This window comes from Micromys minutus (genome assembly GCF_963924665.1).
Source record: "Micromys minutus genome assembly, chromosome: 3".
Lineage (NCBI taxonomy): Eukaryota > Metazoa > Chordata > Mammalia > Rodentia > Muridae > Micromys > Micromys minutus.
In genome coordinates, this window is record NC_137972.1 from 30,043,754 (window position 1) to 30,056,174 (window position 12,421).

At 42.0% G+C, this 12,421-nt stretch overlaps 1 protein-coding gene across 4 annotated transcripts in view; it reads right to left on the reverse strand.

Moving 5' to 3' along the window:
• WASHC2C (WASH complex subunit 2C) overlaps nucleotides 1–12,421 on the reverse strand; it is a 48,196-nt gene that overhangs the window by 18,427 nt on the left and 17,348 nt on the right. For all 4 annotated transcript variants that reach the window (XM_080914261.1, XM_080914262.1, XM_080914263.1 and 1 more), the window contains 6 exons: nucleotides 12,202–12,259; nucleotides 9,749–9,811; nucleotides 8,722–8,904; nucleotides 6,952–7,079; nucleotides 4,994–5,080; nucleotides 1,703–1,804 (listed from right to left, as the gene is read on the reverse strand). In XM_080914261.1, coding sequence (XP_080770387.1) covers nucleotides 1,703–1,804; nucleotides 4,994–5,080; nucleotides 6,952–7,079; nucleotides 8,722–8,904; nucleotides 9,749–9,811; nucleotides 12,202–12,259 — 621 coding nt within the window. The remainder of the gene's footprint in view (nucleotides 1–1,702; nucleotides 1,805–4,993; nucleotides 5,081–6,951; nucleotides 7,080–8,721; nucleotides 8,905–9,748; nucleotides 9,812–12,201; nucleotides 12,260–12,421) is intronic.

Sequence of the window (12,421 nt, forward strand, 5' to 3'; positions counted from 1 at the left end):
AGTAGGAACATACACAAAGTATCAACAACTCATATACTTGAAACTCAAGCAAGACATTCTCCCATATGAAATCATTCTCCCAGAAGGAACAGATTATATAACGTGTGTTGGGAACGGTCACAAAACCCCTGCACATCTCAGTCTACAACCTCTTCAAGTTAAAAACACTATCCACAAAAGAAAAACAAGATTACCACAAAATTCTTTTAATTAAAAAAAAAACTTAGGGTTGGAGAGATGGCTCAGAGGACAGAGGTCCTGAGTTCAATTCCCAGCAACTACATGTAATGAGATCTGGTGACCTCTTCTGGTGTGTAGGAATACAAGTAAGCAGAACACTATATACATAGTAAAGAAATAAATATTTTTAAATGCAATTATTATGCCGCATGTGCATGTATACACTAAGGAATGTGAGTCGGGGCAGTGCATATATATAGGTTAGAGGACAACTTTCAGGAGTTACTACAGAACCTAAGCCAGAGCTTGAGAGGGCAAAATCAACAAAGGACAGTCAGGATGGTAGAAACACCAGGAAGTGTGCCTTCACAGTCCATCTGTGGGCAAGAGAGCCTTGGCAGCAGCCAACAATCATACATCTCTCTCTAACAACTAGAAATTGCATTAATGACTAAAAGGAGTTTTTATAGCGAAGAAAGTTGGAGAAAAAAGTATTATTTATAATTGATTTATAATGAAGAATACAAAGGTATGGAACAGTTTGTTAAATAAAACCCTTGGCATTCTAAGGAAATTCAGTGACATTTAAATACTCTAAAAGTATCTAGTATGTAGTGACTGTGGCTTTATGTGCCTTTGATTATAGGATTTATGAAGCCAAGGCAGGAAGAATATAATTTTGAAGCCAGCTTGGGCTGTGCTGCACAATCAGCCACAAAACATCTGGACTGCCTATGAGATCCTGATACCATTCCCAACCCCACCAAAAATTCTATTTACCTGCTTTTATTAAGGTAATTGAACAAAAGTTTGGTTTATGGTACAAAAGCTCTTAACAATACATACTGTAGTAGTCCTGACACACAGATAGTACTGGACGTCTTTAAAGCCTGGTAAGGTAGAAAACGCCACAAGAATAATGTCCAATGGGACGTTAGTGACAACAGCCTTCCTCCACCATACATTTAAACCCTTTACCAACCACTGGGCAAAGATGTGACATTATTTGTTTCAGTGGCTACAATGAACCTAGTGACCTTTAATACACAGAAGATGGAGGTGCACAGGTATCTGCAGAAATTCGGGATTTGCAATGGTGGAGCTGAGTGTGGACCAACAGGCACATAGATTAACCACTGCACAGTGTTACATAAAGATTCAAATCTGGATCCTTTTACCTCTTACTTTTCTTTACCACCCCACCCACTCTCTAGACCCAGAGCAAGAAATGTAAACTTAAAGCCTGGTAGCCTCCTCTTTCCTACGACACTTTACTTAAGATATTATCATAGATTATTGGGTTCAAGAGATCTACCCTCTCTAAAAGGTTACTTATCAAGAGGGTGGGGGGTGAGTGCGCACGTGTGCGTAGTGAAAACACTTGGAAGTTATCAATGTGACCAGAAGTCAGTAACCTAGAACCTTCTCACTCACTCATTTCTACTGTACGCCACTCTGGCTATAAAGTCATCTGAAACAAATTTCTAGGTTAGTTATCTGGTGTTGCAATAACAACATTTACCTCTTCATCTTCATCACCAAAAAGGGAGACTGATGTTGGGGGCTGGCTGGACAAAAGCGATGTACTTTTTGACTTATTTAAACTTTGAGAAGAAAACAAATCCTGTTGAATAAAATCAAAGCTGCTGGTTAGCTTTAGTTTTGCAGTGAGTATAAAACACTAAAAGAACATGGTGGCTTTGTGTGTCTAGATCTGAGACCTCAGCATGTACCCTTGGTGAGTGTGTACAAGGAGAAAAGGGGAGCCACAAGGTATTTCAGGCAGTCTCTTTGTAGGCTGCAAGGCAACCATATTCCCACCCAAAGATATTTCCCAGTCAGTCCTCTCACACAAACAAAAGGCTTCCATTGTCTGAATTGTCAATGAGAAATATACAAAATTGGCTAGATTTGCAAAGGGCAAGGCTGATGATGGCTCTATTGTTAAGATTTCTCTCCCCAGAAGCCTTTGGTCCTGCCAAGGCTCAATGCCCCAGTGTAGGGGAATGTCAAGGAGGGGAAGGGTGAAGGGATGGGGGAGAACCACCCTCATAGAAGCAGGGGGAAGAAGGATTGGATAGGAGGGTTATGAAGGGGAAACGGGGAAACGGGATAACATTTGAAATGTAAATAAAATATATCCAATAAAAATAAATACATAAATAAAATGTATAAAAATGTAAAAAAAAGGAATACATCTTTAAATAAATACAAATTCAATTCCTATTTTAAAAGGTTTGGCTTGGAAGATAACTCAGTGGCATCATGTGCTGAGTGCATAAGCTACTAGTCTACTTGAACCATAACTATAAAATGCTGCAAAAGATTTGCCAAGTTCTGAAGGTGTCCTCAACATTGAATGGCCTGTCAGCTCAGAGCACAAGGAATACTCTGCAGACTGAGTTGCATGAACTAGAAACAGAAAGTAGGACAACCTGTCCCCTGGGCAGAGGGACCTCAATACAAGAGCCAGATAATTAAATAAGACAAGAACATTTCCGTGACCTCTTTGGACGCTATCTTTTTATTGTACAATCAGTGCCTACCACTCATCAGACACAAACCTTATGAGTTCACTGACCTACAAGAGAAGTCTTAGCATACTGGTTTATACCTAACTTTATGAGTCCCAGTGGTTTGTTTACAAAAAGGCTCCAGTGTCCCATGCCCCCACCCCTGCATTTTACACAATGACAAACAGGTGGGCTGTTTTAAGAATATCTAAGTAATTTACTAATTGAAGATTTCTATATTGTAATTTTGGAACTTCCTTGGTGGTGAAGGGAACATACACACATACACACACTTACTCAAATTAATTACCTCCAGATGCACCCCCCCCAATTTAGTAAAGCAAGCTTCCTGCCCATATCTGAGACACAGATTAGCACAAAGAACCATTCATTCCTTCCAGTTCAGTAATGTATGTCCCAGTCTGCCCTATGCTCCTTCTCTCTAGGATGGTGGCCACAGGGCAAAGCCTCGAGTAGTGGTTTAAAAACAAGCTTCCAGTTTAGTAAGCACTACCATCAAGAACTGAACTTGAGGGGCTAGAAATATAGCTCGGTGGCCGAGTGCTTGCCTAGAGGACAAAAGACTCTGGGTTCAATCCCCACCATCACCCCAAATCTCCAGTATTCCCACATACTCCACACACACATGCAATGAAATTTGTTTTCTGCCCCTGTCCCATCAACAAATGCAGAAGGAATAGCATGGACTTCTGTGATGTATAATTTGGGTTGTCATTTGACACATTCTACTGGCTGGTTTTGTCTGTCAACTTGACACAAGCTGGAGTTATCACAAAGGAGCCTCCATTGAGGAAATGCCTCCATGAGATCTAGCCATAAGGCATTTTCTCAACTAGTGATCAAGGGGGAAGGGCCCAGCCCACTGTGGGTGGTGCCATCCCTGGGCTGGTAGACCTGGGTTCTATAAGAAAGCAGGCTGAGCAAGTCAGGGGAAGTAAGCTAGTAAGTAACATCCCTCCATGGCCTCTGCATCAGCTCCTGCTTCCTGACCTGCTTGGGTTCCAGTCCTGACTTCCTTTGGTAATAAACAGCAATGTGGAAGTATAAGCTTAATAGACCCTTTCCTGCCCAACTTGCTTTTTGGTCATGGTGTCTCACTGCAGCAATAAAAACCCTGAGTAAGAAATGCATCAAGAAAGACAGATTCTCAAGTAACTGCCTTCATCAGACTGGACTGTGAACATATATGTAAGCTATTTTCTTCATTGCTAATTGATGTAGGAGGGCCCATCCCACTGTGGGCAGTGCCATCCCTGAGTGGTCTTGAGTTGTATTAATAAAGGAGGCTCAGTACAAGCAAGAGGGTAAGCCAGTGAACAGCATTCTTTGATCTGTGCTCCAGATTCCTGCTAAGTTCCTGCCTTGGCTTTCCTCCATGATGGACATCCTATAATATACACCCTTTCCTTCCCGAGTTGCTTTTGATCAGTGTTTTATTACAGCCACAGAAAAACTATCTAGGACAACTTCCAAGACTAAGATAAAAAAGGCAACACAGCCTCCTCTATCTGACAATCTCAGGAGCTGAGTCAGCAGAAATAGATCACACTTCCTGAAACTACTATGCTTAGAGATTCACCACACAGGAACAGGAACCCGAGCTGCTTGAGGCTTCCTAGCCACAGCCTGTCATCTGTCACCAGCAATGAAATAAAAGCTGTGCTGAATACGTATCACAATGGGAATAAACTCTCTAGTAAGTCACATTAACATTAAAGAAAGCAGCCAGTTGATTTCTTCTCACAATTGTGAACCAACAGTATTAAATTTCAGTATGTTAAAGGAAATGAAATGGATTCAAACCCAAAGTTAAAGCCTATATATATCTATATATCTCTCTATATATATATGTATGTATACTTTTTTCTAAAGATTATATATACTTTCAAAAACCACAGTCTTTTATATGCTAGACAGGTATTTTATAGCACTAATTTTATCTCCATCACAAGAGATAATTTTCTCCTCCCCCCCTTTTTTTTAAAGATTCATTTATTTTATGTGAGTACACTGTAGCTGTCTTCAGACACCAAAAAAGGGCATCAGATCCCATTACAGATGGTTGTGAGCCACCATGTGGTTGCTGGGAATTAAACTCAAAACCTCTGGAAGAACAGTCAGTGCTCTTAACCACTGACCCATCTTTCCAGCCCCAGAGATTATTTTCAAAATAAGAATTGAACTACTTAATAAAAGTCTTAAACCTCTGCTGACAGGCTAATCAGAAAGTTACTCATATCTACAGATGAACATCCAGATCTAAGAAAAGAATTCCATACCTCAGAGTCTTCTTCATCTGAAAACAAACCTTTCTGAGTCTTTGTTTCTGACACAAGCTTCAGATTTTTGCTAGAAGGTAAGGTGATCTAGTTGGATCCCACCCAAAAAAAAAAAAAAAAAAGGAAAAGAAATTATACTATTAGCAAGTAAAAGACATGGAAACAAGTTCATTTCAGAAAATGTTCCCAGCCTCTACTATGAGACAGCACCAACCCAAGTACAAAGGGACTAAACATGCCCTGGATCTTCATCTGTATAAAATTTACACCAAGATTTTGTACAGAATTACCATAACAAAGAATTTAAACACTGGTGTAAATTAATGTCACTAGAAAAATAAGTGTCTCAGGTTTCCCAGAATAGTGGGATGGTACAAACAAGATAAAGCACACAGCTTTCGTACATGGAGCATATACTGTCACACAGGCACCTAAGGAACAGACAAAGGAAAAGTTGGTTGAGAAACCAAAATGATTTTGAATGCTGTCATTTTGGTAGTTAGGAGGGTTAAATGAGGATGTGACAGTGGCATGTGTGGTGGCTACTCTTGTTGTCAACTTGACTATAACTGGAACTAAAACCCAATCGACAGGGCACACTTGTGAAGGACATTTTTCCTAATTAAATCTTTTAAAATGGAAAGATCTATCTTTAATCTGGATCTTTTGGAGAAGAAAGATACACCTTTAATCTAGACCTTTTGAGATAGGGAAATCTACTTTTAATCTGGTCTACACCTTCTGCTGGCAGCATAGATAAAGGACATGAAAGGACGCTTGCTCTCTTTGCTTGTTCTTGCTCTCTACCGAGTCCATTCCTTCACTAGCACTAGAGCCTACTTCTTTGGGATTCCAGTGTATATTGAAGACCAGATGTACAGCCTGGCAGACTGAACAACTACTGGATTCTTCAACCATCCATTGGTAGACAGATATTGTTGGATTAGCCAAACCACAGCCTCTAAGCCATTCTAGAAAATCCCCTTTAAATCAACAAACCCCCTAATAAATCAATACACACACACAAATACATATATGTAAATCCATACATATATGTACACATATACACATACACTAAAGAAAGAAAAACCTATATAGGACATCTGTAGGATAAGATGTTCCACAGAAAAAGACAGAATACAAACTGTATAAAATTATTTTAAGTCAGTATTGTATTGGGTATGATTTTATAAAAGAAATTATATGGCAAACTGGAGCCTCCCAAATGCAGACTGCCATTATATTCTTCTAGAGTTACTGCCAACCCCTGGCCAATGATAATGGCATCTGGTAATAAAACAGTATTTCAAGAGCTGCCTAATAAAACTTGTAGGGTGGTAAAACATCATAATGACTACAAATCACTTGCAAATAGTTCTGAACACAGTATGCTTGCACAAAGGTTCAGGCATACATTTGGCAAATCCTCACTAATCCCACAAATCTGATTGGAAGTTATTTGGAGTTTCATTATGTCTTTCAATTTTATGTTCAAAGTTCATAATATAAATGTAGTTGCTATTCTTGATTGTCAACCTGGCACATCTGGGAAGTTGGAACCTCAATTGAAAACTGCTTCCATTAGATTGGCTGGTGGGCATGTCTGTCACACATTTTTCTTGGTTGCTAATTGTGCAGCACCACCTCTGGGCAGGTGGGCCTAGGCTGTGTAAAAAAGGCAGCTGAGCAAGCCAGTAAAAAACTGAAGTCAGTCAGCAGTATTCTTCCACTGCCTCCTCCTTGAGGACTTCTCTTGGCTTCCCTCAAGGATAGAGTGCAATCTGTAAAATAAACCTTCCCCTCCCCTAAGTTGCTCTGGTCACTGTTTACCACAGCAACAGAAAGCAAACTAGGACAGCAAACATAAAAGAGAAAAGAACTCTACGTCCCTCTGAGATCCAGATAAATGGCTACTGAAAGTTGCCCAGGCCAATATCCCTCTATCCACCTCTACTCACCGCTTTATCTGCCTGTGTTTTGTTTTCATCTGTATGACTCACAGAAGCTGCTGGCAAAGCTGCTGCTTTTTCTTTAAAAAGATCTCCTTCCTCATCATCAAAGATAATGGCAGTGGACTTGACTTTGTCTTAAAGAAACCACAGCATAAAAATTACACCAAGGTTAAAATCCTACTGCAAAATACAAACACACACACACACACACACACACGCACACGCACACGCACACGCACACGCACACACTCTAACTCTCTCCCTCTCCCATTCTCTTCCAAAGATAACACAGAAGGTGTCTTATTTCTTGCTCATTTACAGGGAATTACAAAGTAAATGGAGCCCTGCTCTTCCTTTAGTGCTGCTTCCTTTCATTCTCCCTGCAGTTCTGAGGGCTGACTGGGGAGGGCGACACTGAGCTACTCTCCCCTGTCCCATCGCCCTGGTACTCAGAGAGCAATAGCAGTTCAAATAAAGCAAAAGGCACTAACCATATGAATGAACCTTCTCCAGACAGAAGACTCCTAAGCTAAGTACATCCAGAACGGGATTAAAAAGTAATCATCACTTTAAGGATCCAAAAAGTCATTAACTGTAGGATGGAGACCTGAAGAGTTTCATTAAGAACCAAACTATGCAGAAGTAGATGAAACCAAATGCTGGCATTCCCTCATCTCCACCTGCCCACCCAGACAAGACAGACAGAAGAACTTGGAATACACACTTCCAAATCTTACCTTATGTTTATGTCAGCTATCCTAAGATCACAAAATTTGAATAATCTGAGTAAAATGACCTACCATTTGTGTTTCCCAGTTACTGTACAATGGAAACATTCCAGGGTAAAAAGTGAATTCCTCATTCTTTTTACAAAAATTGTATTTATTTATTTATTTGGTTGCATGTGTGTTTGCTCAGGTTTAGGCATGGGTGTGTGCATCTGTGCATGTTCACAGAGGTCAGGAGGTGTGCAGTGTCCTGTTACTCTCTACCTATTTCTTTGACAGGGTCTTTCCCTGAACTTGGAGCTTGTGTTTTCTCCACTTGACTGGAAGCGAGCAAACCCCAACGATCCTATCTCAGCCCTTCCACAGCTGGAGGTCTGGGCATCAGTCTCTAGGACTTGTAGACAGTACTTATAACATCTGAGCCATCCCTCCAGCAGCTCATTCTTTTCAAAAGTTTGCAAAGGCCCACTAAACAGAAAGACCCCAGCTTTCCAGACTCAGAAAAACCTGAGTATTTCCCTACTACTGTTCCCCACGAATAGCTGTATCAGAGAGTAAAAGCCCAGGAAAGACTTCAGTATGGATTTCAGAAAAAGAAAGATCTCTGAGGAGGAAATGTCAAAAATGCTGGAGGTTGGGGTGTGGTGGGGAGAGGATGCTCCAAGGCAAAGGATAATCTGAGCTCTCTGACAGAGAATAGAGAAGCTGGGAATTAAGCAACCATCATGCAATGTTCCGCTTATGTAATTACTCAGAGCTGCTAAGAGGAAGTATGACTAAATTTCTGTCTATAATTTGAAAGGCAGAAGCAGAAACTTCAAGAAAAAAATATAAGAGAAGAAATTCAGCTCCCTATTGAAGAAGTTAGTTAACCTGAGTAATTCAATCCCAATGCAGAAAAGATTGGCCTGTGAGGGACCCCCAAGGTTATGCCAGCAATGTTCAGTAAGGGATTCTAGAACTGCAGGAGACACTGAATGTGAAGAACTGTGTCTCCCGAAGTCCAATTTTCTTCTCTAAGTTCCCAGAATTAGCCTGAAAGTGGTACCGGTCTTAGAAGGCTTGCTAGAAGACGGCATAAAAAAGTTATCTTCATCATCATCGTTATCATCATCATCAAAGAGACCAGCAGAAGTTGGCAAATGTGGGTTCTTCCCTGGAGTGGGCTGCTCATGTTTCTGGAACTCCTTCAGTGATGGGGCAGAGGTGGACCCAGCCCCATCAGTATACCCTGAGGATGAAAAGATAATCAAAAGCTATGTATGACCCAGTGGGAGCCTCCTGACAGCACTCATGAGTTAGGTTCATCCACAAAACACTGAGAAAATAAAATAACCTTTGTGCTAGTGTTGGAGAACTAAGCCACACTGCAGGGCTGTCTGGCCCTCAGTGTTGGAGAGCTACACTGAACTGCAGGGCTGTCTGGTCCTCAGGAAACTACACTGATACCCTCACTCCTTCCCCCTTGCTGTCTGTCAATCTCGTCCCTACTTCCCTCTTTTCTCCTTTCACTGACACCTGCAGCCCTCTGCAGTCTTAGAGAGAAAACCAGAGCCATACACATACAAAACAAGTGCTGAAGCCTCTGAATTCAAACAGAATGTGAGCTCAGAGCATCAGGATCCGGTGTAGCTATAAACACTTCAATGCCTTCTTGAGTTTCTGGGTACCCACCCCCAATCCCTAGCCAGTCCTTATAAAACAATGACAAAATGGATTTGTACAGTGCTTTAAAAAGAGCGCTGGGTAATGGCTCAGCAGGTAAGTCCTTGATCTGAAACATGAGGACCTCAGTTCAAATCCTCAGAACTCAAAAAAAGCAGGGTGTGGCTGGTACCTGTACCTGTAACCCCAGTGCTGGCACAGGCATGTAAGGCTCTTTAGGACTTACTGGCCACCAGCCTGGTTCCAAGTTAGGTGTGAGACCCTGCCTCAAGGGAATATGGAAGAGCGCCAGGGCAGGACATTTGTCACCTTGCCTCTGCACACACATTCACATGTGTGTACAACACACACACACACACACACACACACACACACACAGACACACACACACACGGGATAAAACCTGTTACCTAAAAGTACAGAAACAGCCCCTGCTGGGATTTTCTTTCCAGGTTTAGGGGACGGAGGCAATTCTAGAAGAAGAAAGAAAAGTCAATCATTTCACCAGATATGCTGAGCATGATAGGACACACCTGCAATCAAAAGATTTAGCAACTGAGGCAGGAGGATGGTCCTGTAGCAAGAACAACTCAGGGCAACAAGCTAAGCACCAGATCAACCATGACTACATAGCAAAACTGTCAAAAAGAAAAAGAACCCACCCCTTCTCTGGAGTGTGGCACAAACCAAAACAGGCTTCTTTTTAAAGGGAAATTTGTTCCTACATAAGTCTCCTTAAATTGTTTTATTTTTTTATTTTTTTATTTTTACTGATCTCAGCAGCTTTTTCCTTACGATTAACACAGTCTAAACTATGACTCCCATGGAAGACACACTGAGGCTAAGCAGCAGCAATGAAGATATCTGGGGAAATCAGGAACAGAGCAAGCAAAGTCTTTTAAAATAGGTCTAATGCTACCCTTCCAGCTCAACAAGATACTGGTGAAAGGGAACAGCAAAAACCTGTGAGAAAGTTGTGAATAAAATGAAATGAATGAATGAGGAAAACAAGAAAAGTGAGATGACGGGACAGCAGGATGAGGAAAGCCCAACACGGAACACATCACACGGGAGAACACCCCAACACAGAACACATCACACGGGACACCCCAACACAGAACACATCACACGGGAGAACACCCCAACACAGAACACCTCACACGGGACACCCCAACACAGAACACATCACACGGGAGGACACCCCAACACAGAACACATACATCACACATGAGGACACCCCAACACAGAACACATCACACATGAGGACACCCCAACACAGAACACATACATCACACATGAGAACACCCCAACACAGAACACATCACACTGGAGAACACCCCAACACAGAACACATCACACATGAGGACACCCCAACACAGAACACATCACACGGGAGGACACCCCAACACAGAACACATCACACATGAGGACACCCCAACACAGAACACATCACACTGGAGGACACCCCAACACAGAACACATCACACATGAGGACACCCCAACACAGAACACATCACACATGAGGACACCCCAACACAGAACACATCACACTGGAGGACACCCCAACACAGAACACATCACACATGAGGACACCCCAACACAGAACACATCACACGGGAGGACACCCCAACACAGAACACATCACACATGAGGACACCCCAACACAGAACACATCACACATGAGGACACCCCAACACAGAACACATCACACTGGAGGACAGCTCTAACACAGAACACATCACACGAGAGGACAGCTCTAACACAGAACACATCACACATGAGGACACCCCAACACAGAACACATCACACTGGAGGACAGCTCTAACACAGAACACATCACACGGGAGGACAGCTCTAACACAGAACACATCACACATGAGGACACCCCAACACAGAACACATCACCCAGGAGGACAGCTCTAACACAGAACACATCACACGGGAGGACAGCTCTAACACAGAACACATCACACATGAGGACACCCCAACACAGAACACATCACCCAGGAGGACAGCTCTAACACGGAACACATCACACCAGAGGACACCCCAACACAGAACACCTCACACAGGAGACATCACATGAGAAGACATCAATTAGAACAACTTATTTCTAGCAGGAAATTTTACTGGGAATAGTATCACTAAAAGTACTTTAAATCTAATGCAATGAAAATTGTAAGCTTTTAAAAACTACTTTGGGCTTTTAAAAAATTCCTACAGATGATTCTGAGGAAATGACCAAGTGATATTCTCAACACAATGTTCCTGTGAATTAAATTATAGTAAAGCTAGCCTCAGCAGAACTACCAAATACTTTCTCACTTTGACGTTTTTTTTTATCATCTCTAAAAGGTAAATGTGTGGTGTGGGTCTACAGATGGTATTACTATCTGTTCCTAAGACAAAAATTATTAAAGACAAACTGTCTTCAACTGTTTCATGGCAAAAACAGCTTTTAGCTTAACAGAATTAAACCTTTGGGGTGTCCTGTCTCACAACAGAAAGAGCTTTCGGACATGTTTGCCAGGTAGTCTTTTGTCAACCTGATACAATCTTGAGTTAGAGCAACTCTCCATTGAGAAACTACCTCCAACAGATTGGCCTATAGGTAAGTCTAGAGCACGTTCTTGATTAATGACTAATAAGAGAAGGCACAGCCATCCCTTGGCTCGATGGTCCTGGGAGAGATAGATAAACAGCTACACAGGAGCCTGGAAGGCATGCCAGGAGGAGGGACTATAAGGTGCACAGACGACATAAAGCCTTCCCTCCCACGCTGCTTTTGCCATGTGATTAAGCACAGCAACAGAAAGCAAACTAGCAAAGCAGGCAAGGAGAAAGCATCCGCTCCCATGCCTACCTTCATTAACAGGAGCTTGTGCTTGGCGATCCCGGGGGGCTTCCTTGAAGAGGTCACTCTGGTTGTGGTACGACAGGATAATTTTAAAATGCAAAGGTAAACAAGGCTGGACTTGAATATTTCTAAGAAGCATCCTATACTTTGCTATATCCTTACTGTCCTGCCAGAGAATCGGTGACTCGGTGCAGACGAGAGCAAAGCAAGGCAGGGATTAAATAAA